The sequence below is a fragment of the Amphiprion ocellaris genome, chromosome 24, assembly GCF_022539595.1.
Source record: "Amphiprion ocellaris isolate individual 3 ecotype Okinawa chromosome 24, ASM2253959v1, whole genome shotgun sequence".
Taxonomy (NCBI): Eukaryota; Metazoa; Chordata; class Actinopteri; family Pomacentridae; genus Amphiprion; species Amphiprion ocellaris.
The window spans coordinates 16260454-16288305 of record NC_072789.1 but is presented as its reverse complement, the minus strand read 5'-3'; the positions used below and the strand labels follow the sequence as shown (position 1 = coordinate 16288305).

Below are 27852 nucleotides of genomic sequence, written 5' to 3'. Positions count from 1 at the left end.
AAGAAGCCTCTTGGATGAGAGGTGAAACGTCTTCAAGGAACCTTCTTAAAGTCCAGTTGGATTGATTTAAACAACTTTGGATAACCATGACCTGGATGAATGAGAAACTACACGGACATCAATGCCACGTCTTGTCACAGCATCTATAAAACTGTGGTTAGTTACCCGTTCCGTGGCTTACGGCCATACCAGCCTGAATACGCCCGATCTCGTCTGATCTCGGAAGCTAAGCAGGGTCGGGCCTGGTTAGTACTTGGATGGGAGACCGCCTGGGAATACCAGGTGCTGTAAGCTTTTTACATCTCCTCACAACCTGCACAGGATGCTGTTGCTCATTCTCTGGAGACAGCTGGCAACTAAAACCTCTCTGGGTTATTAAAAGCCAACGAGTGAACTGATTCTGCCTCCACGTCTGCAGGAGACCTTCTCTGTTTCTTGGTTCCTCCTCCGACCACCAGGTGGCGCCTCCTGCTTTCAATTGAGGCTGTATGTGAGAGAGTTAACCACCACCAGAACTGAAGAAGCCTCTTGGATGAGAGGTTGTACTGCTATCACTACGTGTTGGATACAAGGTGTACGTGAACATAGATTAACAGCAAGCCAAACTCGTTTCATGAGCCAGGTAGCTTGAGCGTCTTTCTCCTTTTATTCATTACAATGTTGACTCGTAGAAAAGACGAGTGAAAACTGAAAACAAACATAAATAAACATATATTAGCGCCTTGGTATAACAAATAAAGGCCTACAGAAAGGCTCAGCCTCATACGGAAGTCATTGACACATACTGGCGATCTATTGAAATGCTAATAGTGTCCTAAGCGCCGCCGTTGCTATGCTAATGCTACTAGCAGAGAAAATAGACACAAAACGTTCTCTATACAAGCTAAGAACACACTCAAACCAGTCTTTAAACGCAGGATACACTTACAGCCATTGCTTTCGATGGGAAGAAAAAATGATTACAGCAAGACATGAGCAGTATGGGGCATTTGTGAGCGTGAGGAGGCTTCAGCACGTTGTTACCCGATGGTTGTTACTGAGTAGCTAGGCCGGACTTCCTGTTACACACAACTACGGTGAATGGCTTCAAAATAAAATACCTTGAAATGACTGCAGGCAATATAAACATAAATTGATTACTTTTAACCTTTGTAGCTTTAAATCTCAAACATGAAATGATGTTTTATGACTAACTTATTAAGAACATATTTTTAAACCTTTTAATAAAACACATGAATTAAACAGTTTCACTGGGGGCAGAACACTCCCCGCCTGGCATTACTGATGCCACTACTACTTTTTATCGGTCTCTTCAGCTTCTAGGAGCATAACAACATCTGAGATCGGACACAAGTAAGTCTTTGAAGCGCCTTCAGACGATGTCCTCACTTCGACCTTCCGGACTTTACCGTCACTGCTTGGAAGGGCGGATGTGACGATGGCCATTGTCCATTCATTTCTGGGTGCTTGAGTTTGTTTCAACAGCACGATGTCTCCTTGTTGAATGTTCCGATGTGTTGTATGCCACTTGCGCCTTGATTGGAGGGTGTTGAGATATTCATTTCTCCAACGACTCCAGAATTCGTTGGCGAGTGCTTGCACTTGCTTCCACTGCTTTTTGAGCAAGTCTTTTCCGCAAAAGTCTTCTGGTGGAGGAAGAACATGTTGCTTTTGGGTCAGGATCATTGCGGGACACAGTAAGAATGGTGAGGAAGGGTCCGTTGAGATAGGAACTAAGGGCCTTGCATTGATTATGTACGAAACCTCAGCCATTAGTGTACAAAGCACGTCATGTGTTAGACGAGTGTGCTTGTTTTGCAGGAGCATAGAGTCCAATATTCTGCGGGTTACTCCAATCATCCTTTCCCAGACACCCCCCATGTGTGAGGCGTGTGGGGGATTGAATTCCCAAGTGCAGCCATTGTCATGGAGATAGTTGACAATGTTTGGAGAGTTCTTGTTTGGTTGTGTCATGCCTAGTTCCACACTAGCTGCGATGAAGTTGGTGCCTCTGTCGGATTGCATTTGCTTTACTGGGCCTCTTATTGCGAAAAACCTGCGTATTGCATTTATGCAGCTGCAAGTGTCCATAGATTCAATGACTTCGATGTGTACACCTATTGTGGTCATACACGTAAAAAGTATTGCCCACCTTTTGCTTTGAGCTGCTCTTCCTCTAGTGCGCCGAGTGACCACTGACCATGAGCCGAATACGTCCAACCCGACATATGAGAATGGAGAGCAGGTTTCAAGTCTCTCGAGTGGGAGATCTGCCATTTTCTGAGTCTCCAGTTTCCCCCTTAGTTTCCTGCACGTTACGCAATGGTGGATGATGGAGGAGACCAGTCTTTTGCAACCTATGATCCAGAATCCAGCTTGTCTAATCGCACTTTCTGTGAACTGCCTGCCCTGATGCATGACCTTTGCGTGGTAGTGACGGACAAGCAGTGTAGCGATGTGATGCTTGTTTGGGAGAATGATTGGATTCTTGGATGTTGCGTTCATTGATGCACGTTTGAGGCGACCGCCAACTTTGATGAGTCCCTCACTGATAAAGGGGTCAAGAGCTATGATCGGACTTGAGTTGTGGATGGTTTGATTGTCTTTGAGATCAGTGTACTCGTCAGGAAAAGAGTTTCTTTGAGCAGACTGAAGAATGAGGTTACTGGCGGTGTCCAGCTCCCCTGGAGTGCGTGGCTTGCTACATCGATGCCAGCCTTTGCATGAGTGATTTGAAGAGTTGCATGAGTGAGAACGAGCTTGGTGAATTAGGAATGCAATTGCACGTACCAGTGAGTTCCAGTTTGAGAAGCGTTGGAAGCGTTCGGGTGAGAGTCCATTTCTTTGAATGTACGTTGCAAATGTAGCGACTTGTCTGATCTCAGCATCTACTTCAGGCTCAATTAACTCAAAGGATTCATGTGTCTCGGACCTTGGTAGTTTGTAGAGGAACTCTGGTCCCTTAAACCACATAGTGTCCATGAGCTGCGATGCAGGTATTGACCTGGTGGCAAGATCGGCTGGATTTTGCTCTGATGTGACATAGTGCCACTGTTCTGGAGATGTGGACTGACGTATACGATGAACACGGTTATGCACATATACATAGAAGCGCTTGGTATCGTTGCAAATGTACCCTAGGACCACTTTGGTATCACAGTAGAATTTGACAGCGTTTGGTTTGTGATCGAGTTCGTCAAGAATGAGCTCTGCGACCTCAACCGCTAGAACTGCTCCGCAGAGTTCAAGGCGAGGTATTGTAGGCTCTGGTTGTGGCGAAAGTTTTGCTTTTCCAAGCACGAATCCTACTTCACATTGTCCTTCTTCGTTGACTGTTTTTAAGTATGCCACAACAGCGATAGCCCAGCTTGAGGCGTCAGAAAAGATACACAGTTCAGTATATCTGGCATTGGAGAGGGAAGCTTGAACGTAGCACCGTGGCACTTTGAGACCGCTTAGATCTTGGAGGGACATTCTCCATGTTTCCCATGCGTCCATTTTGTCTTGAGGGAGAGGTAAGTCCCAATCTTGGACTCCGTTTGACAGCTCACGTAATAGGAGTCTACCTTTGATTGTCACTGGTGCTGCTAGTCCCAAGGGATCGAAGATACTGTTAATTATTGAGAGAACCCCGCGGCGGGTGTAGGGTTTGTCATTAACAGCTACTTTGAATGTAAAAGAGTCTGTGTTTATGTCCCAGCATAGCCCCAGGCTCCGCTGTGCTGGTAGGGTGTCATCGACGAGACTCATGTCTTTTATACCGCTGGCCAGGTCCTCTGGCTTGAAGGCTTGCATGACTGAGACACTGTTTGACGCGATTTTGTGAAGTTTGACATTGGATTCGGCCAAGAATGAACATGTGCGCTTGAGAAGATCTATGGCTGCAGACTCACTGGGAAGGGATATCAACCCGTCATCTACGTAAAAGTGTCTCTCGACAAAATGCCTTGTGTCCACTCCAAACTTCGACTCGCCGTTCTGAATGGCTCTTCGCAGGCAATAGATAGCCACCGCCGGCGACGGGCTATTTCCAAAAACGTGCACCCGCATGCGATATTCTTGTACCTCCTTTGACAGGTCGTTGTCCTTGTGCCATAAGAACCTTAAATAGTCTCTGTGTTCTGGCCTGATGAGGAATGCATATAACATTTGCTGAATATCCGTAGTGATCGCAATGAGCTCCTTTCTGAATCGTATGAGCACACCGAGGAGGGTGTTATTGAGATCCGGGCCCGTTAACAGTACTGAGTTGAGTGACACACCAAATTGCTCGGCACTTGAGTCGAAGACTGCACGTATTTGGCCTGGCTTCTGAGGATGATATACCCCGAAAATGGGCAGGTACCAGCACTCAGTGTCGTCATTGATGAGTGGAGCAATCTCTGCATGATTGTTCTCGAAAAGCTTGTCCATAAACTCTGAGAACTGTTCTTTCGTTTGAGGATTTTTGATTAAGTTGCGTCTTAATGAGCTGAGTCTTGAAAGAGCTTGGTCTCGGTTATTTGGAAGAGGCAAGCGAGGGGACTTAAAAGGTAGAGGAGCGATCCAGTTCTTATTTTCATCTTGGTGAACCTCTTTCTCCATTATCTTAAGAAAAGTCTCATCCTCGAAAGACATTGCACATTTGTTATCATTCTCTGTGCGTTCAAAAACTTTGTCCCCAAGTCCTTGTTCTGTCATGTGGGGTTTTGAGTCACGTTTACAGAGCTTGTTTTTGCGCTCCCCGCCGTAGCATGGTAACTCTTTGATGTTGATGCTGTTAGGACAAGGGGTGAGGAGAGATGGACGACCATTGCAAAGCATGTGAGTTTTGTAGACATTGACAGTTGGCTTATGAGCGTTGAGGCACACTTCACCCACTATTACCCAGCCTAAGTCCAGGCGCTGAGCAAAGGGTGCACTGTGGGGTCCGTTAACTTGTTGCCGTGCCTTGTGGACTTGTATAATGTCTCTGCCCAGCAAAACTGCAATCTGAGCGTCTGGATCATGCTTGGGAATGAGAGGAGCGAGGTGTTTCAAGTGAGCATGAGCAAGTGCGACTTCAGGTGTAGGTATTTCATTTCTGTTGAAGACTATCTCGTCACATTCGATGAGAGGAGGGAGGTCGATGCGTGGGCCTCCACTTAGCGCCTCGATTTGAAACCCTGTTGCCTTCCTGCCATGCATTTCAGTTAGACCAGCACACGTTCTCATATGGTATGTCAGAGGGCTACCTTTGATCCCAAATGTATCAAAGAATTCGGGACGGGCCAGCGAGCTGTTACTCTGGTCATCAAGGATCACATACATCTTGACAGAGCGCTGTGGTTGGCCTTTAGGGAAAACTCGAACAAGACATACTTTTGAGCAAGAACGTGGAGGACAGCCTTCACCGCAAATCTCAGTGCACCGTGACGTTACCTCAGGTGGTGTGTCGTCTTGGGGCTGAGGTTCTGGTTCAGGTGTGTTTACTGGCTGGGGTTGCTGACTTGTGTCCTGATGCATAGCAGTGCAATGTTTTTCACTTTGACACTCCTCACATTTGAGTTTCGTGTCACAATCCTTTACTGAGTGTGTGGGTGAGCAGCAGCGAAAACATCGTTTATGTTCCTTGAGAATATTTCGCCTTTCTTGTAGTGGTTTGGTCCGGAAAGCTCTACATTTTGCAAGAGGATGTGTTTTCTTGTGGACCGGGCAGTACCGTGTCTGATCGTCCTCTGTAGGACTAGATGGAGGAGTATTGTTGACCTCTGTTTTGTTTACAGTTAGAGGTATTTTGTGACTAGTCTGTTTGAATTGTGTTTTCTCACCTTTGATGAAAGAGTAACTACTGCATGTCACAAAACTAGGGTCGTTTCTAGCTTTTGCTTCGTCTTGGACGAACCTGACAAAATATGAGAAGGGAGGGAAGGACACGTCATATTTTTGTTTGTATTTTGAGCCTATGTGCAGCCATTTGTCTTGTAGGCTTGTTGGCAACTTTTCGGCTATGGGCTTAACACCACGGGGTGTGTCAAGGTAGGCAAAGCCTGGGAGATAAGCTTCGTCTTTGGCGACCTGCAGTTCTAAGAGCAAATCTCCAAGCTCCCTGAGCTTTACATTGTCTCTGTTTGTAAGGTGAGGGAAATTGACTAGTCTTTTGAATAAGGCATTTTCGACCACCTCTGGCGTAGCAAAACATTTGTCCTGTCTGTCCCACGACAACTGGAGAGCAGCTTTGGGATTAGTTGAATAGACGGCTCTGATTCTCTTAACATGCTCAGAGGACTCTTTACCAAGCCACTTGACAAGGAGGTCTAACTCTTGGCTGTATGTGAGATCGACATCTGCAGTTGCACTTAAGAAAGAAGAACGCCATGCCCTAAAGTTTTCAGGGGTGTCGTCAAACTTAAAGAGCCCTGTTGTGATAAGCTCTCTGCGGGCGAGAAATCTAGCAAAGTCTGCCATGGGTGGGTCACTATTGTGGGAAGCATAGCAACTGTTTGGTTTGACGTAGTTTTCGATGAAGGGAGTTTCATTTTTTACATACATTTTCTTGAGTGTTGGAGGAGAGGGATACTGTTCGTATTTCTTTGGAGTAAATGCTTGTGCCTTCGCTGAGAGCCCTTGAGATGCTTTGTCTTGCACCCATGACTTTAGCTGCGATTGATGTTGCACATATTCCATAGTTCTCTGCTTGATGACTTGTGGTGGGACTCCACTTTTTACACTTTTTCCTTCAACTTGTTCTGCAGCGGCAGCAGCCTCTAGGACTTCTGCTTTAGCTGTAGCAGCTGCTGCTTCTTTCTCCATCTCCAGTATCTCCAAATCTGCCTCTAGTGTTGCCTTTTCCAGTTCTAGCTTTGCTTGTTGTTTTTTGATTTCTAATTGTTTCTTGCTGTATGAGGCTTTAACATTTGTGGCTTCTGCAGATGCACGTGCTAAAATGGCTGCTTCCAATACGCTGGACTTTCAAGACTTGATGGTAGAACCTTTGGAGCTGGCACTAGCTTTGGATAACACTTTGACTTCTGAGGTAGCCTGTTCCTCTGCTATCTCCTCTTGAGAGTTGGCCAACATTGTGTGCTGTGAGATTTATCCTTCACCAACTGCTGGTATGGCTTTTTCACTGTACTGCTATCACTACGTGTTGGATACAAGGTGTACGTGAACATAGATTAACAGCAAGCCAAACTCGTTTCATGAGCCAGGTAGCTTGAGCGTCTTGCTCTTTTTATTCATTACAATGTTGACTCACAGAAAAGACGAGTGAAAACTGAAAACAAACATAAATAAACATATATTAGCGCCTTGGTATAACAAATAAAGGCCTACAGAAAGGCTCAGCCTCATACGGAAGTCATTGACACATACTGGCGATCTATTGCAATGCTAATAGTGTCGTAAGCGCCGCCATTGCTATGCTAATGCTACTAGCAGAGAAAATAGACACAAAACGATCTCTATACAAGCTAAGAACACACTCAAACCAGTCTTTAAACGCAGGATACACTTACAGCCATTGCTTTCAATGGGAAGAAAAAATGATTACAGCAAGACATGAGCAGTATGGTGCATTTGTGAGCGTGAGGAGGCTTCAGCACGTTGTTACCCGATGGTTGTTACTGAGTAGCTAGGCCGGACTTCCTGTTACACACAACTACGGTGAATGGCTTCAAAATAAAATACCTTGAAATGACTGCAGGCAATATAAACATAAATTGATTACTTTTAACCTTTGTAGCTTTAAATCTCAAACATGAAATGATGTTTTATGACTAACTTATTAAGAACATATTTTTAAACCTTTTAATAAAACACATGAATTAAACAGTTTCACTGGGGGCAGAACAGAGGTGAAACGTCTTCAAGGAACCTTCTTAAAGTCCAGTTGGATTGATTTAAACAACTTTGGATAACCATGACCTGGATGAATAAGAAACTACACGGACATCAATGCCACGTCTTGTCACAGCATCTATAAAACTGTGGTTAGATACCCATTCCATGGCTTATGGCCATACCAGCCTGAATATGCCTGATCTCGTAAGCTAAGCAGAGTCGGGCCTGGTTAGTACATCGATGGGAGACCACCTGGGAATAGCAGGTGCTGTAAGCTTCTTACATCTCCTCACAACCAGCACAGGATGCTGTTGCTCATTCGCTGGAGACAGCTGGCAACTAAAACCTCTCTGGGTTATTAAACGCCAACGAGTGAACTGATTCTGCCTCCACGTCTGCAGGAGACCTTCTCTGTTTCTTGGTTCCTCCTCCGACCACCAGGTGGCGCCTCCTGCTTTCAATTGAGGCTGTATGTGAGAGAGTTAAGGTGGATCAGCTGCAACTGCAGCTGATGCTGATTTGTTGTTGCTTCTGTTGTGGCTGTACCTTAGACTGTACAATAAAGATGGGCATATAGCGACTGGCTCCAAAAATGAAGCCTCAACAAAGTGCCAAAAACTTGCAGTGCCACTCCGTCCGACAGGGGCTGGCTCCAAAACGCTCTGGTTCCACAGACCCCAGTTCTACATGGCAAAAAGTAAGAGACGAAAGACTGCTTTTCTGCAGCTCAGGATTTTTTGTTCTCTGACTTCTCATGGTCAAAAGCAGAGATCAGGTGGCCCATCTGAGAGTAAGCCAATATTGAATTTCATAGAAAGCGGCAACATTTTAGTGACATCACGGGGTGCTGCTACTTGACTGACAGTCTGGTCTGGAATGATTGACAGGCCATGAGGAGACGTAAAAAGCTTACAGCACCTGGTATTCCCAGGCGGTCTCCCATCCAAGTACTAACCAGACCCGACCCTGCTTAGCTTCCGAGATCAGACGAGATCAGGCGTATTCAGGCTGGTATGGCCGTAAACAACAACAGTACTAGCTTACGGGCCTTTTCTACGTGTCCGTCTTCACCATCCCCTGAGTCCTGATGTCCATGTGAACGTGACAAGAAGCTCTCAACACGCTCACACACTTTGTCCACCATGGCAGTAAAAAGCCGCCGTTACACAACAAGGTATTGATTGTAGCATCACCTTCAGCCCAACATGAAAACGTTTGTGACACAGAAACACGTCAGCGACAATAAATCACCTCACATCACACCATGTACAACAGTGTCGCAGAGACAGGCTCCTGCAAAGGACATTTTCACTCAATTTTAGTGTTTGTTTAAGAAGCTCTACAAGGAAAAAAAAAGAAAAAGACGTAACTAAAAAAAAAAATATATATATATATATATAATGCCACATCTTGTCACAGCATCTATAAAACTGTGGTTAGTTACCCAGTCCATCGCTTACGGCCATACCAGCCTGTGTGTGCATGTGCAGTCCAACCAGGAAGTAAGAGAGACCAGTGAGGAAAACCAAACAATTGTTCTGTGGGAAATTGTCATTGAGGTGATTTGGAGCGTTATTGATCAACTGTTGTCATGGCTAAAGAGCTAACAAATGACGAGCTAGTTGTTTCGTTCCTTGCACTGCCAGCATACATCACTGATGAGGAAATCATTGACAAACTGGTCGGCTGGGGGGTGACAGCTGTATCACCGATAAAGAGGAAGATGTGGCCCGGCACAAACATAGCAGATGGGACAAGGTTTGTTAAAGTTAAATTCACTGATTATGTGCAGTCTCTACCATATTCAGCTAAATTTATGACTGTAACAGGACCAGAATATGTACGTGTGATACATGATAGACAGGTAAAGGTGTGTAGATTGTGTATTCAGCCGGGCCACATCCTCAGAGAGTGTCCTGATTTTAAATGTCATGTGTGTGGGGAGCAGGGTCATTATGCTAAGGAGTGTGACATGAGAACGAGGGCGAGGCGATGCGAGCTGTGTCATAACCAACTTGCAAATTGTATATGCAACAAAAGTGAAAATGATGTTACAGAGAACTACGTTTCTGAGTCGGAGGATGGAGGAATGTGTGTGAGTGACCAGGATGAAGAGGGACTGAACAGCCAAGAGCGAGAGCAACTGGGTATGACACTCACCGATGCGATGGGCTCCGGAGGCGTGGGGGTTCCCGGTCCTGCGAGAGCGAGGGACGCTCAGCCAGAGAGCCTGAACCGGGAGGAGGCGGTGGAGAAACTGGCCTCTGAGGAGCCCCAGTGTGCTCTGAATGGAGTGGATGAGACGGAAGAAATGCCTGATGACACTGTCCCCGAGTCACAGTCTCAAATTCCGCCGGGCCAAGGTGGAGCTGAGCGGAACCCGGTCATGAGGCTGTCATCCTCTGACTCGGAAATGGACCTCTTGGAGGTAACCCAGTTAAGAAAACGGCTAAATGAATCTAGGCAGCCGAAGACAGTTAAGAAACCAAAGAGTAAAAAACGGTTGTGACATGGCCAGTAAACTCATCCCCATTCTCTGTCCACTCCTTATGCTGCAACTCATATCTTTCAATACGTGTGGGCTCCGCACAGAAGTCAAGCGAGCAGATGTGCTAAAGGAGGGGAGAGGAAAAATCATGTGCCTGCAAGAAACCAAGTGGGATGAGGGGCTAGTGGAGAAAGTGCAGAAAGAATGGAAGGGTGGAATATATACATCTAATGGGACAGGCACAGCCAGAGGGGTAGCAATTCTCGTCCCAGAGCAGCTGAAAGAAACAGTTAAATTAATATACAAGGAAAAGGCGGGGAGAATAATAATAATAGATTTTCAACATAATAATGAAAACTATCGATTAATTAACATACACTGTCCCAATATAGAAGGGGAGAGGAAAGATTTTGTCAGGGGTTTAAATAAATGGGTGACTAATAAAACAAACTGTTTAATAGTGGGAGATTTTAACATTTGTTTAACAAAACTAGACAGTACAAAAAATAACACATACAAAAATGATACAAGCAGGACTGAGTTGAACAAATTGATGGAACGTAATAATCTAATCGATTTTCAATTTTTTTCAATTCAATTTATTTATATAGCGCCAATTACATTCAAATTGTCTCGAGACGCTTAAATGACGCTTAGATGAAATCAGATATACAGAAGACACATTTTCATGGTGGGAGGGAGTGAAGGAAAGAATTAAAAAAAACTGTATAAATTACAGTAAACAGAAAAGGTGGGAAGAGAATAAGGAGGAAGACAGAATAAGACAACAAATCAACACTGAACTGGAAAAAATAGATGGAAATGCAGATCACAATATAACAAACTATTTATGCTGAAAGAAAGAATTAGAAGGAATTGAAATGAAAAAATGTAAAGGGGCAATAATTAGAAGCAAAGCAAAATATGCCATTGAGGGGGAAAGGTGCACAGGTTATTTTCTAGGCTTGGAAAAAAGAAAACAAGAAAAATGCTACATCCACCAACTAATAAACAGCAAAGGGGAAAAGGTTAGTGAAACTGAAGGGATTCTGAGTGAGGTACAGGATTTTGATAAGGAATTCTTTGCCAGTGAGGGTGTGAATGAGGAAGCTCTTGAGGAAGCTCTGGGGACCCTGAACAGCTGACTTCCTCCTGAGGAGGCTGAATGGTGTGACTCACCCCTGGTTTTAGGAGAGGTGGAGGCAGCCATCGGTGGACTTGGGAGGAACAAAAGCCCTGGCTCAGACGGTATTACTGCTGACTTCTACATCTCTTTCAGAGACCTGCTGGCCCCAGTCCTCCTCTCCCTCTACCAAAGTATGGAGGAGCAGAGGTCAACCCCCAGAACCTTGACGCTAGGATTGGTAAGTCTGGTGTACAAACAGAGGGGGGACAGATCCTGCCTGAAGAACTACAGACCAATCAGTCTACTCAATACAGACTACAATATACTAGCAAAAATATTAGCAAACAGGTTGAAAAACGTCATACATCACATAGTAGGAGACACACAGTCATACAGAATACCAGGAAGAGAAATTTCAGACACAATACTAACAGTTAAACATGGGGTGCAGCAGTTACAACAGGAGGGGGGGATTTACATCACTGTAGATTTCAACAAGGCATTCGACAGAGTAGAACACAATTTTTTATGGAGGTTAATGAGGACACTGGGGTTTAGGAACAGGTACATGGGCTGGTTACAATTATTATACAACAATGCACACAGTCAAATAATATGTAATGGGTTCTTAACAATACCAATCCAACTCCAACACTCAATCAGTCAGGGCTGTCCTCTCTCTGTGCTTTTGTACAGTTTGGCGGCCGAGCCACTGGCCCAGCTGATTATCACAGACAGGCACATAACGGGGATCATAACACCAGCACAAAGACACATTAAAATAGTACAATTTGCAGACGACACAAACTTATTTCTCAAGAACTCAGAACAGGTGGACAGTGTAATCACGCACCTGGACACTTTGTAGAGCATCGGGAGCACGGGTGAACACAGAAAAGTCACAAATCCTGTTCTGTGGCTCGGTGGCTCGGCCGCCAAACATTTGGGGATTTGAAGAGGCCCAGGAGAGCATCAAGGTTCTGGGGGTTTACATTGGCAGCGATGCTGTGGCAGCGAGGGACAAATCCTGGGAGGGGCTGCTGGCCAAACTCCCAGGTCAGTTCAGGTTGTGGAAGATGCGGGGGCTGACCCTGAGGGGCAAGGTGGTCGTGACCAAGTTTGAGGCCAGGTTCTTCCATGCTGCCTATGAAGAGGAGTTTGGCAGGGTCAAAGGTCATTTTGGCCCAATCAACTGTGTGGCATTTCACCCTGATGGCAAGAGCTACAGCAGTGGAGGAGAAGACGGATACGTAAGGATTCACTACTCACTGGAAAGACTGAAAACCAAAGAGAAAAACGAAAGAGCCGCCATCAGTGACTGAAGATTTAAAGTGGACCAAGGTAAAAGTCAGTGAAAGACAACAAGAGACAGGAAGTGTTGAAATGCTCACCTCAGACTGTGTAGTTGTGTTGGGTTTGTGAAGAGCAGGGAGGTTCTTCTGACAGACATCTTCTTTGCTGTGAGGCTGAGATCCACTCTAGAACCACACAGTTGAAGAACTCTCCCCACAGAGCAGCAGGTCGTCCTGGTAGTGATGTTATGAGATGTGCCGAGGCTTCGAAGCGTGTGTTGAGTAATGGAGGGGGCGTTTCCACGAAGCGTGTATCAAAGCTTGCTTCATTTAGGGGAGGAGCCAAAAATGATGACGTTCGAAGCCTCACGAGCCGGTCGTACCGCGGACTGGTTCAGGAACTGGTTAGCAGGTTTGAACGTGCGACTCAAAGCAGCGAAACGCAATGGATTCCCCGTTCACATTTGTTGGATTTTTACCTGCTGTATCTTTGCTTGCAATTAGTTTGAGACCCTTTTTTTTTCATAGAAGAAGGCCAGAAAGAGAAGATTCTCCCCTGTCTGGGAATACTTTGACCTGATTTCTCCTAATGAAGTAGGCACATAACAACTCAAGTGTAATATGAGTAACTGTGACAACACTGCACATTGCTTGTTCTAATTTCTTTTTTTTTTCTGGTATTTTAAAAGGTGAAGTGTCTGTTGTGTTCCAAGGAGCTAGAAAACTATTGTCCAAAAAAAAGTAACCGCCTGAATCTCAGCACCGTGGAAAAATTTATATTTTTGAATAAAAACAAATAAAATGCTGTCCCTACTTTTGTTTTTCACTGGTACCACAAGCACAGTCACAAAACAAGTAGCACAAACACATTCAATTTTATTTATATAGCCCTAATTACAAATAAAAGTATCGAAGCACTTTACAGAAAACCAGAACCTGACCCCAATCAAGTAGTAAAGCTAAAAATCTCAAATCTCTCCCCAATTTGTTTCCACTTCCCCCTCTGTCCCTGCTATCAGGAAAAGCAGACACTATATTAAGTATATTACTTGTTTACTGGCATTATCATTTAAGCACAATTCAAAGCTTCGCATAGCAAAGCCAGTGTGTCATTATAGGCATTCTGCCTGTTTTACTTTTGTTTGTCCACTTGATGGCGCAGTAGAGCAAATGAAGCCATGAAGCTTCGACCCATGAGTGAACCAATTTGATGGAAAGCCTCAATGCTTCATGTGACTTCATCTCGCCATCACTACGTCCTGGAGAACTCACAAAATATGAGATAAAACTACCACAAATATGTATAAAATTACTAAAATATGAGATAAAACTACCACAAGTATGTATAAAATGATTTTTGTCAAATATCAATATTTTCAATGCGTCTCATCTTCTTTCACTGTTCACCAAACTTTCTGACGTCACTCAGTGCTTCCTGTGGATCTTCTTCACGGCTTCAGGTTCATTAGCGCCACCTACTGGGCTGGAGTGTTCATCAGAGTTACCACTGTTTCTTCTGTAATTAATTAATCAATCAATATTAAGGCGTTAAAGTCCCAGCCCTAATGTTTCAATGGCCTGTTATTTTGCAGATATTCATAGGGTTCATGTTATTTCCTTTTCTCTGCAGCAGTTCATATATATATAGAGAGAAAGACCATAAAAGTAAAAAATAAAAAATTAAATATGCAGTGTCGTCTTTATTTTAAATGTCTAAAGGGTTTTGTGGCTCCTGGTGTTTTCTTTTCTGTGGGAAACGGGCCCAAACGACTCTTAGAGTGCCTCGGGTTGCTATTTTTGTCTGACTTTTGTGGTTTTGACTTTTCGTTATTTTGTTTTGCTTTATTCATTGTTTTGTGTATCGTTTGTGTCAATTCGTCTTTTTTTTCTGGTTTTTGTAAATTTTTTGTCACTTTGTTGTTTTGTTTCGTGTCATTTCTCTCATTTTTGTAATTTTGTCTCATTTTAGTAATATTTTGTTGTGTTTTTCTTGTGTTATGTTGCCTTTTGTCTGACTTTTGTGGTTTTGATCGTCCAGTAAATCCTCTGTGGTTCAGTTCCAGGTGACTAAATGTTGTGTTCCTTTGTCAACACTCTGTGATCTGGAAGTTGTAATGTGGAAATGATAAACTGAGGCTGAATGTTGCTGAAACTGAATTTATTTTTCTTCCTAAATTTCAGGTTGTTCATGATGTTTTGTCTAAAAGGCTCTGATTGATGAGGAGAGATTCTCTGAGCTTCTCTGTTGTTTCACTGGAAATAGTTCAAAGTTGATCCAATGATCCAATCAGAGAGGGGAACCTTTTAGTCACATTGAAATGGGGATTTGTTTTTGGACTTCAAATGTATTTTTAGAACCCTGTTCCATGTTGAGTAGAATAAAGCAGATGAATAATAAACAGCTGATATAATGTATGTTTGTCATGAAGAACTCAGAGTCAGGATTTTTAGCCACAGCCCTTTATTCTTCTCCATCACACACAAGATGAAGGAAGTTCTCATTTCATCACTAGAACAGGACTGAAACACTCAAATCAGGATCAAGTCTGGCTGCACAAAAACCTGATTTTCACTGGACAATAATGTGTGAAAGTCTGTCAGCAGTTTGTAGATTCACTGCTTCCTCTCTCATTTCACACTTTGTGCAGCTCAAATGCTTTTAGTTCAAGTGAGCATCAGAGGAACCACCACATCCTGATTTTCACTCTCAACATTTGACTGGAAAAAGACGCAAACACCACATTTGGCTCCTGGAATAATCACAACTTCCATATTTGAAGAGGAACAAGTTTACAAGGAATCATTTAGAAGGATTTCACAAAAAACACATTTAATCCATGAATGTGAAAACATGTTTCTGAAGGACAGAGTCATGGAGAGACTCAACTATCTGTTCAACACTGTTTCTCTCGAGGAGGAGACTCTAGAGACTCAACTCAGCACAGAAACACTGAGGAACCAGACCTGGACCCCCAGACCCCAAATCCAGGATAGAGAGGTTGAGTGAATGTGGTGTTGAAGGTGTGGAGGTGGATCAGAGAGTCAGAGGAGACTCTGTAGAAGGACAGAGTTCCAGCAGGAACGTCCACATAAACTGAAACTCTGTCAGAGACTGAGGAGGAACTAATGGATGTTGAACTGTTATTGTGTCTGACATAGTAACCACCATTAGAGCAGATCAGACTCCAGGACTGATCATTATATCCAAACAGACACTCACTGTCTCCTTTCCTTCTGATTCCTCTGTAACTCACTGATAAATCAACCAGTCCTCTCCACTCCACCTCCCAGTAACAGCGACCAGTCAGACCAGTTGTACACAGCAGCTGATACCAGTATTTAAACCTGTCTGGATGATCAGGATACGACTGATCCTCCTCCACATGTGTCACCTTCCTGTTGTTGTCAGACAGTTTGAGTTTTCTGTTTACTGTGTTTGTGTCGACTGTGAGTTGACAGGAATCTGATGGAGAGAACAAACACAACACAGCTGCAGTTATTGATGGATCATGTGATCAGTATTAAACCTTTGATGATGACCTCAGAGATGTGACACTTTGAAGATGCTTGAATGTGCTGCTTTGTTTCCATCAATCCATTAAAACACACTTACACTTCCTCAGACCTGGTGTCAACCATCGGACTCCAGCAGGCGTCACCCTGAAAGGAGGAGGACGGTCAGAGCAGCAGCGACTCTTTCAGCAGCACACATGGACGTTACATGGCTCTCACACTGTTCCACTGATAAAGGACCAGTCCAACATGGAGACACAGACACCTGAATGCAGCATCTCTAAAGTCCTGTCCTGTGCTCGTCACGTTCCAGCTCAGTTTACACTCATTATTCAGCTTTACTCATTGATGCTTCCTCTTTTCATGGAGCTAGGCTAACAGTTTACCCTGCTTCCTGTCTTTGAGCTAAGCTAGGCTAACAGTTTACCCTGCTTCCTGTCTTTGAGCTAAGCTAGGGTAACAGTTTACCCTGCTTCCTGTCTTTGAGCTAAGCTAGGCTAACAGTTTACCGTGCTTCCTGTCTTTGAGCTATGCTAGGCTAACGGTTTACCCTGCTTCCTGTCTTTGAGCTACGCTAGGTTAACAGTTTACCGTGCTTCCTGTCTTTGAGCTATGCAAGGCTAACAGTTTACCACTGAGTACAGTGTTTGTGCTAAGCTAGGCTAACAGTTTCAGTGCTTCCGGTCTTCATGCTAAGGTAGGCTAACAGTTTCCTCTGCTTCCTGTCATTGAGCTAAGCTAGGCTAACAGTTTACCCTGCTTCCTGTCTTTGATAAGGATGGAAAGGAGCAGACTTGGTCTGCAACACTAGGATGATAGTTTCCTGAGAGTGTCTGTCTGTCTGTACGAGAGTGTCTGTCTGTACCTCAGAGTGTCTGTCTGTCTGTACCTGAGAGTTTCCAGTCTACAGTCTGGATCCTCCACTTTAGCTCTCAGCATCTTCTCTCCTGAGTCTCCTGGATGGTTGTAGCTCAGGTCCAGCTCTCTCAGATTTGAGGTCTTGAAGCTCAGAGCTGAGGCCAGAGAAGCACAACCTTCCTCTGTGACCAGACAGCCTGACAGCCTGCACACACAAAACAACACAAACCTGATGGACAACACTTGGATGGATGACTCTCACTCTTTCTTTTCTTCTTTGTCTTTCAGCTACATTTTGCTGCACATTTCATGCGTCTCAAGCAAATCAACAATCTCAACAATGATTAGTGGGATTTAATCATGTCAAAAATAAACCCAGACAAAGTCCTGCACAAGTTCAGTAAAAGCTCATTTGATGAATCCCATCAGCAGAAATGATTCTACTCAGGTTAGCTGTTTATCCACTGATAGAAATCACATCAGTTTCAAAGTGTGAGTCCTGACCTGAGAGCTTCCAGTTTACAGTGTGGACTCTCCAGTCCAGCAGAAAGACTCTCCACTCCTGAATCCTGCAGGTTGTTGTTAGTCAGGTCCAGCTCTGTCACACTGGAGGACTGGGAGCTGAGGACTGAGGACAGAGCTCCACAGCTTCTCTCTGACAGATTACAGTTACTCAGTCTGAAGAGACAAAGAGAAGAAAAGAAGTAATACATTAAGTTCAATATTTTCTGTCCTGTTGAAAAGACAGCAGTGAATTTAACAACAAATACATCCCACTATGACCAGAATACAGAAGCGCTGAGGACAGTCCTCTGCAATATTATTTAAATGTGAAAATAATCCAAAGTGGAGAACATTACAGTAATCAGATTACTTTGAAGCTGAGCAGTAAAGTATTTCATCTGATTAAAAAACAAACTGACAGTTTAGATTTACTAAATGAAGAATACAGGCCAAACAGCAAGAAATGAATCCAATAAAGGTCAGTACATCTTTCATTACTGTCATTAGAATGTTGGATTTTTTTCACTACTTTCTATGTCCACCTTTATTTTTGATGACACATTTAATCCTCCTCAGCATGAAGAAACCACATTTCTGCAGAGATGTTCCACCATCTTCAGAGACTATGTCTTCATCTGCTCTTTGTTGGAGGGTTTGTGTTGCTCTGACTTTGTCTTTAAAATACCCCAAAGTTGGTCTGTTGGATTCAAATCAGGACACACACTTGGACAAGTCACAGTTTGGACTTTTTCCTTTTCAATCTGAAAAATAGTCAACTTGATGCTGATGGCAGCGATTAAATCACTGTCAGACTTGGTTACATCTCTGATGTTGTTACAGAACAAACATCTTCTGATCTCCAGTCCTTGTTCTTCAGGTTCCTTCACTTCCACTTGTGCTGTTGAGACTCATGCTTTGATTTTCACTGACACATGAATCCCACTGGAAACAAACTAAGGATCTCCAAACTCATGTGTTTAAACTGTTTATCTCCACTCTTGATGAAGTCTGGACTCCTCATAGCGTCAGTGAGCTGGACTCTTCATTCTCTCTCAGTCTCAGGAGACACTCTGCTGCCCAGTGATTGGCTCTCAGTCCCTACAGTCTGAAAGGAACCAACAACCTTTTAACAGCCTCACATCTGAAAAGGGTCATAGGGTCCCTATGAGGGTGTAGCTCCTCTTCAGGGAGACCAGAGAGACCATGAACCTCACCACAGGTGGGATGGATGTTCTATCCTTCACCAACACTTCAGTTGATGGGACTCAGCCATCAGCAGCAGGAAGACTGGACTGACCTTACCCACAGACCAGAGGACATGAGGACACTGCTTATCAACAGTCATGATGACTGTCCTCACCTGCAGGGCTGCTGCTGCTTCACTCCATCATTTCTGACAGACCTGGAGTCCTGGAAGCTGCTGTTCCAGGAAGTCTTTCCAAAAATCTTCAGCCAGTATCTGAGTATGTTGTCATGTTCTTCAACCCAAAATCTCAGTTCCTCATAAACCACCTGAGGTAGGGACGTGTCCTGCCACCCAGTGAAGTCAGAGTTGGGAGTGATGGGATCAGGGTCCACAACATCTGAGGAGGTGAACCCAAAAGAATCTGAACTGAGGATCCCTTTGATCTCAGTGAAGACAGAAGGCAACACTGGAAACAAGGAATTGGACTTGAACCTCAAATAAGAATGTAAACAACAGTCCAACTGTCCACCAGCTGAACTGCACTGAGTTCAGTCACTGAACAAACTGAACATTCTACAGTTTCATTGAGCAGACGCTTTTATCCAAAGTGACAAACATCTGAGAGTAGAAACAACACAAGCAAGGATCTAGTCAGGAGAAAACAACCTGGAGAAGATCCATAAAATAAGTTCAAGTGTGAACATGAAATGTTTGTTCTGGTGTTTCCTTTTCATCAACGTCTATCTGAAACATTCTATTTAGTAAAACAGTGGAAACTAAAACAGTGGAAACTAAAACAGAACCTTGAACCAAGACTTCACAGGTTCTTACAGGTTCTGGTTCTGTGATGCAGGTTCCAGGTTGTTCAGTTCCTGTAGTGGAAGAGGCCTCATTAAGAGAAACTAGTGCTAAAGGTCAGTAACACAACTGATCTGAGTCATAAAAATACAGAAAACCTCCCACCTCAGCTGTTCTGCTCATCATGAATAAAAACACATTTTAAATGGTCATCAGTTGAACAGGTTGATGAGTCCTGACCTGAGAGCTTCCAGTCTACAGTGTGGACTCTCCAGTCCAGCAGAAAGACTCTCCACTCCTGAATCCTGCAGGTTGTTGTTACTCAGGTCCAGCTCTGTCACACTGGAGGACTGGGAGCTGAGGACTGAGGACAGAGCTCCACAGCTTCTCTCTGACAGATTACAGCCACTCAGTCTGAAGAGACAAAAAGCAGATTATTCTGATGAAACAGCAGCAAAATGAAAAAGGATCTTCAGTCTCCAAATACTTACACAACTTTCTTGGAGGCTTTGACCACTGGCAGCAGCCTCAGAAGAACCTCCTCTGAAGCAGAGTATTTCTTCAGGTCAAACACGTCCAGGTGTTCTTCTGATGACAGTAAGATGAAGCCCAGAGCTGACCACTCAGCAGGAGACAGTTTATCTGTGGACAGACGTCCTGATCTCAGGGACTGTTGGATCTCCTCCACTAGAGAAACATCCTTCAGTTCATTCAGACAGTGGAACAGATTAATGCTTCTCTCTGCAGACAGATTCCCACTGATCTTCTCCTTGATGTACTCCACTGTTTTCTGATTGGTCTGTGAGCTACTTCCTGTTTGTGTCAGCAGGCCTGGTAGGAGATTCTGATTGGTCGGCAGTGACAGACCCAGGAGGAAGCGCAGGAACAAGTCCAGGTGTCCGTTTGGACTCAGTAAGGCCTCGTCCACAACTGTCTGGTAGAAACCTGTTGAATAACTTTGGAACATTTCAGACCAACGGGATGTTGTTTGTTGTTCTTCTTCCACCAGGCTGATTCCAGAGTTGATGAAGGTTAGATGAACATGAAGAGCAGCCAGAAACTCCTGAACACTCAGATGGACGAAGCAGAACATCTTGTCTTCCTGTTTCCGTCTTCGCTCTTCTTTGAAGATCTCTGTGAACACTCCTGAGTACACTGAGGCTTCACTCACATCGATGCCACTTTCTCTCAGATCTTTCTCATAGAAGATCAAGTTGCCCTTTTGCAGCTGTTCAAAAGCCAGTTTAGCTAATGACTTAATGTACTGAATGCACTTCTCTGGACCGTACTTTTCTTTTGTGTGATCAATCTGAAATCTTAGAAACTCTGTGTACATCTCAGTCAGGGTTCTGGGCAGATCTCCTCCCTCTCTGGTTCTCAGCAGCTCCTCCAGAACTGTAGCAGTGATCCAGCAGAACACTGGGATGTGGCACATGATGTGGAGGCTTCGTGACTTCTTCATGTGGGAGATGATGCTGCTGGTCTGCTCCTCATCTCTGGATCTCTTCCTGAAGTACTCCTCCTTCTGTGGGTCAGTGAACCCTCTGACCTCTGTTGTAGTGTTGACGAGGTTTTGAGGGATCTGATTGGCTGCTGCAGGTCGTGTGGTTATCCAGAGGCGAGCTGAACGCAACAGTTTTCCACTGATAAGTTCTGTCAGCAGGACTTCTATTTTAGTTGACTTTGTTACGTCCACGGAGCAAATGTTGTTTACATCAAAATCCAGATGAAGGCGACTCTCGTCCAGTCCATCAAACACAAACAGCAGTTTGAATCTGCTCTTCTTGTAGCTGCTGGTTCCTGATGACTGCAGAGCTGTAAAGATGTAATTCAGAGCCTCCACTGTGACGTCTTTAGTTTCTGGGATACAGAAATGAATGAGCTCTGCCAAACCAAACTCTTTTCCCTGCAGTGAATTCAGGGCACGGAAAGTGAACGGGAAAATAAGATGCACATCTTGATTGGTTCTTTCTTCGGCCCAGTCCAACACAAACTTGTGCACGAGGAATGTTTTTCCAATCCCTGCGATCCCATTGGTCAGCACTGTTCTGATGGGTATGTCTTTTCCAGAAGGATGCTTGAAAATGTCTCTGGGTTGGATCTGTGTCTCTGTGTCTGATGGTTTCCACACCTTGTCAATCTGTAGGACCTCATGCTGTGTGTTGACGTGCACATCCCGGCCAGCTGTGATGTACAGCTCTGTGTAGATATCAACCAGAAGCTGCTCATCTGATGCCCACCCCTCTGTTGTAACCTTAAACGTGTCCTGGAAGTTTGACTGAAGCTTCTGTTGGTAATATCTGATGGGACGTGGTTCTGGTACCGGAACAGTCTCATCTGTGTCAAACATGAAGGGAACAGTGTGAGGTGTGTGTCTACAGAAACCTCTGTTGTTGTTGGAAAAACACAAGCAACTAAGCAACTACAAAGAGGTTGGACCTTTAAATAGTCACCTATAACATCTGATGGTAAAAAAAAGTTGGGCAAATGTGTGTGTGAGATTTTTCTAAACTTATTCCTGGGGGTTTCATCCTAAACTCTACACATAATGCAGCAATTTAACCTGATCATTTGGAGGAAAGTGACTGAAAAAACTGACTGAAAAAACTGACTGAAAGGGAAACTCTGCTAAAGGGCTACCCAGATGTTTGGATAATGTTCAATTTTTCATTAACTATCATAGGATAACGTTATTTTTTACACCGACAAATCAGAGAAGATGGTTTTACCTTAGCTGACATGTTTCAACTGCAACTGCAGTCTTCTTCAGAGCGTCATCCAACGTGTGCTGACGTGTCCTTTTTATCAGGTGACCTGGGACTCCATCCTCCAGAGACCACCGGACGGCGGGGGGCGTGGCCTATCTGACAGATTCTGACAGATCTGTCAGACCAGTCACATGATAAAAAAGGACACGTCAGCACACGTCAGATGATGCTCTGAAGAAGACTGCAGTTGCAGTTGAAACATGTCAGGTAAGATAAAACCATCTTCCCTTTGATTTGTCGGTATAAAAAATAACGTTATCCCATGATAGTTAACGACAAAATGAATATTGTCCAAATATTACGAGGAAGACTGGAAAAAGACTGTCATAATATTCCACCATTTGGAAAAGCTGGAAAAGAAGAGAGCACGGCACAGAAACCACCTTACATTCAATCGCCGATGCAAAAATGAGGACATAACACCGAAAAGCCTTAACATCAGGAACCCCATCCCAACAAAAAATGCAGAAAACATAATAAACAAAGCAAAGAAGGCTCTCATCAGAGAGAGGATAAGGACTATGGTAAATAAACTGGAAAAAATAAACACACTTAATACAGGATTATTCAAACGAACTCAAAGAACGCCTCACTTCGGAGCCAGACATACACAAAGAAATAAGTTCACATTTAAAACGCACACACAAAGAAGAATTCATTACAACAAAAAATCGCCACATCCAAAAACTGAGCAAGCTAAGAGAAAGAAAAAACTAACAAACACACACACACACACAATTCAATAACGAATGGGTACGAAACTTATCACAACACACCCTCACGGAACCTGAACAGTTTTAGCCAGAGGCCTTAATTTTGCCATCACACCCACCACAATACCACACGAAGATTTCATATTAGCAACAGAATTAGCATGCCAGACATTACAGGATCAGGGACACAAATTGGAACTCCGAAACGCAATAGCAGGCATTTTGAAATCGGCAAAACTTCCACACAGTAACATCACCAAGCAAGAAGCAAAAGCAATAAAATCACTCAAACAGGACAACAGCATCACCATCCTACCGGCCGATAAAGGACGAACCACAGTCATCATGGACACGGACACATACGAACAACAGCTAACCAACATGCTACAGGACAGGAACACATACGAAATTCTCAAAAAAGACCCCACAGAACAAAAGAAAAGGACATTAAAAACTCTGCTCAAGCAACTATCAGAAACCAATAAAATAACACAGGAAGCTTACAACCACCTCATTCCCACAGCTAACGTTACCCCGCGGATATATGGGACACCAAAAATACATAAAAAAGACACACCACTGCACCCTATTGTAGACAGCATCGGATCAGTCACCTACAATCTCTCAAAAGCTTTAGTAGAAATCATCAAACCCCTCCTCGGTACATCACAACATCACTGCAAGAACTCACAACAACTGGCACAAGAACTCAACAATCTTACAGTACAAAAAGACGAGATATTCATTTCACACAACGTAGTCTCATTATTCACAATAACCCCCGTTGATGTCACATTACACATTGTACAAGAGCGACTTAAGAAGGACAGGACACTGAAAAAACGCACAAACCTCACAGTAAATGACATCATCACACTACTCCGGTTCATTGCCACATCCACCTATTTTCAGTTCAAAGGAGTTATTTACAGTCAAAAACAAGGTTTTGCAATGGGAGATCCACTATCTGCAATAATGAGTAATTTCTTCATGGAGGACCTAGAAATGAAAGCCATCCACACACTGCAGACCCACACTCTGGAAACGATACGTTGATGACATCCTGGAAATAATAAAATCTGGACACACACAAGAACTTACCGATCATCTGAACAACATGGACGACACAGGAAATATACAATTCATGCACGAAGAAGAAATAAACCGGACCACTTCATTTTTGGACTTAAACATACACCACAGACAAGACGGCAGCATTAAGATCACATTTTACAGGAAACCTACACATACAGACCAGTACCTCCTCTGGACATCAGAACATCCCACAGCTCACAAACTATCAGTAGTTAGAACACTTTTTGAACGGACCAGAACCTCCTCTAGACATCAGAACATCCCACAGCTCACAAACTATCAGTAGTTAGAACACTTTATGAACGGACAAGCATCATAACAGATGATAAAGACAGACAGGAGGAGGAAAAACACATCAAGAACGCACTCACACGCTGCCAATACCTGACATGGGCCATAAAGAAAGGAAAACAACAAGCTAAAAACAAAGAAACAAAAGGAAACACAAACAAAACACACACAACAACCGGACAATAAAAACAAAGACACAATCGCCATCCCATATCCATGGGATAACAGAACCCATACAGCGCATAATGAAAAAACACAACATCAATACAGCAGTAAAACCACATACAAAACTCCGACAGCTATTAGTCCATCCCAAAGACAAAATAGAACCGGACAAGAAATGCAACATCATATACGAGATTCTGTGCAAATCTTGCGAGAAAACATACATTGGAGAAACAGGCAGATCATTCAGCACAAGACGAAAAGAACACCAGACAGAATGTGAAAAGGAAACAATCGGACAACTCACAAGAACACAAAAAGAAAAAGCCAAACAAGAAAACAAAACATCAGCCATCACGGATCACTACAAAAGAAATAATCATATCATGGACTGGGACAGGGGGAGGATTGTAACATCGGAGACCAACAAGCATAAACGATGGATCAAGGAGGCCATCGAGATCAGGAAGCAGGCGAGCTGCTCCATGAACCGGGACGAGGGGGTCTACACCCTCTAATACCTGGAACTCCATCCTCCAGAGACCACCGGATGGCGGGGGGGCGTGGCCTATCTGACAGATTCTGACAGATCTGTCAGACTGGTCACATGATAAAAAGGACATGTCATCACATGTCGGATGACGCTCTGAAGAAGACTGCAGTTGCAGTCGAAACATGTCAGCTAAGGTAAAACCATCTTTACTTTGATTTGTCGGTGTAAAAAACATCCTAGGCTACCCAGATGGTTAACTATGGAGGCAGTCAGAAGGTAGGTGGGTTACCTGAAGTCCAGATTAAGCTGTTCTTAGAGTTCCTATTAGGGCAAGAACCTTTAGACCAGGGGTGTCAATCTCAAATACACAGTGGGCCAAAATTTAAAATTTGACAAAGTCGCAGGCCAACATTGATATTCACTGAAAAAATCTTCCTCCAAATATAACAATGAATCCTTTTCATATGGACTCAACCATGTTTTGCTGAAAAATTGAATATGGAAGAAGCAAAGCTTAATACTATACAATATACAGTTCGCAACATAACAATAAGAACAGATATGAATTTAAATATAGAATATCATATATTTTCAAATTTTGTTTTTTTTTGAGTCCTTTCACTACTTGAAATATGTATTTTTTTGTTTGAGTCTATATAGTTCTCTTATATTTACTTTGAAGGCCAAATTTGATTAAATATAATTAAAAATGGCCACAACAAGATCAGAAACTTAATAATTTATCATCTCCCATAAAGCAAAGTCACTTCTGCACCTTTTTGGCTCTGAATCAGAGAAAGCAGCATTTCTCATCAATTCTGTTCCATGCTTTAATAATTAATTTTTTCAGATCATTCTTGTTATTTGAACTGTTTTCCATCATTATGAACTTTTCTTGCCATAAATCTCCATAACTTTCTGATGGGATTAAGGTCTGAGGACTTGGCAGCCAGTTCATCACATCTATATCACTCTTTCCACAGTATTCTGTGGTCTTCTGTGATTTGTGGCATGGGTGCGTTGTCTTATTGATAGATCCATTTTTTCATTTTTAGAATAAATAAGTGGTTCAGTGTTTTTTTCTACAAGTTTTTATATAAGATCTCTGAATTTGTCATTTCATCAACAAATTCTAAATAGATTTTTTTTTCCATAAAAAGCTCCCATAAATCCAGCTATCTCTGGATAAAAAATAGTTTCAGCATCGATATGATGCCAGGACTATCCAGATTACATTAAACCCTGTAAATTAAACATTTTTAGCCAGTTTCAATTCTATAAATGTCATCCGTTAAAGGTTTTCCTCACATTTTGGTGTATTTTAACCCTTCGATGGGCCTAAATTCTTAGAATAGACCTTGTGCTGTAATCAATGTCTAACTTAGTTTTTATTTTCATTTGCAGTGGTTGATTTTTTCCTGACAAGATCAATGATTTTTCAATACATCTTTCTCCCAATTTTAGTTGGTCTACCTGTGGGTTTTTAAACTATTATAACTTTCTTTTTTCATTCAATAAATTAACTAATAACACACTTTTGATCTTCATATTTGTTTGCTTATTTGTTAAGTGGAATTTAATTTTCCGTGTTGAATAATCACAGCTTTTTCTTCTTCAGACAAGGGTTTATCCTCTTCCGTGGCAAAAATGAATTGTAGAAATGAAAATAGAAAAAATATCTTTTGTAAAGCAGTGAAACTAATATTTTTATTTTTGTTCTTATCTTTTTGTTGCCCATTTTTTAATTATACTTTAATCAAATTAAGCCCTAAAAGCAAATATAAGATAACTATAAAGACTAGAACAAAAACTACATATTTTTAATAGTTGGAATAAGATCCAGTAAACAAAACTTGAAATAGTATATGATTATTTTATGTTTTAAATTTCTATCTGTTCTTATTATTACAGTCAGTGACACCGAGTAATAACATGAACAAATATAAAGTTATGTACATTAACTGTAACTTTCAACACCGCATTATTCTCAAAACAATTTTAAAAAAATACACTGTGGCTCCAAAAATGTGACCGTAAATAAACGTAAAACTCACTAAATATCCATAGATATACAGTCTATGCTAATATCCCAGTTTAGACGCCTAAGAACGGGTCAGATCCAGCGGCAGCTAGGCGGCTCTTGGGGCTACAGTGAGGCTGATCCATCTCGTCTTAGCTGTCTAAGCCTGGATGTTCACATCTCTGAACATGGAGGAGAACATTTTTGATCAGGCTTTATCTTGGATAAGATTAGTCCACAGATTGGGATATTGTTTTTTTGGCTTCCCGAAGTCACTCAGAGTCATGGTCTGATGGCAGTCTCCATGATTGTGGGCGGAGCCAGAACACATCCGAGTATGTTCATCCATCTCAGCCAGATGCTACATTGTGATTGGGATCAGTACTTGGTCTCTGACTGATGACGTTTCACGAGTACGTGAGAACGCAAGTTACGGATCACAGACTGTACAGTCTATGGATATGGACAATGTAATGATATGATAATACGGCTGGAGTTTATGTGGTCTTGTCCTGATTGATGCGCCAAAACAGTCCAGCAGAGCATTCTGGATTTGTAATAATAGCGGTACATGCGCTATATAAAACCAGAGGGCCGGTTCTGGTAGTTATTTAGTATTGCCTCGCGGGCCAAATATAATTACATTGCGGACAAATCTGGCCCACGGGCCAGAGTTTGAAACCTATGCTTCAGACAATAGAACCTAAAAAATGAGAGCTGAACCAGCAGCCCTGTTCTGGAC

General features: G+C 43.0%; 1 protein-coding gene and 2 non-coding genes across 3 annotated transcripts; 1 reads left to right on the top strand and 2 right to left on the bottom strand.

Annotated features, from left to right (window-relative positions):
- Positions 1–175: 175 nt before the first annotated feature.
- Positions 176–294, top strand: LOC111586975 (5S ribosomal RNA). Its single transcript, XR_008600886.1, has one exon. It is a non-coding gene; the product is annotated as a 5S ribosomal RNA (ribosomal RNA).
- Positions 295–8706: 8412 nt separating this feature from the next.
- Positions 8707–8825, bottom strand: LOC129348345 (5S ribosomal RNA). Its single transcript, XR_008600882.1, has one exon. It is a non-coding gene; the product is annotated as a 5S ribosomal RNA (ribosomal RNA).
- Positions 8826–15150: 6325 nt separating this feature from the next.
- Positions 15151–22211, bottom strand: LOC129348280 (NLR family CARD domain-containing protein 3-like). Its single transcript, XM_055008369.1, has 5 exons — positions 20057–22211; positions 17582–17755; positions 17109–17282; positions 16320–16366; positions 15151–16169 (listed from the first exon to the last, which is right to left on the bottom strand). Exons 1-5 carry the CDS (start codon positions 21913–21915, stop codon positions 15643–15645), a joined length of 2781 nt encoding a protein of 926 aa, XP_054864344.1. The 5' UTR covers positions 21916–22211; the 3' UTR covers positions 15151–15642.
- Between the last annotated feature and the right edge of the window lie 5641 nt (positions 22212–27852).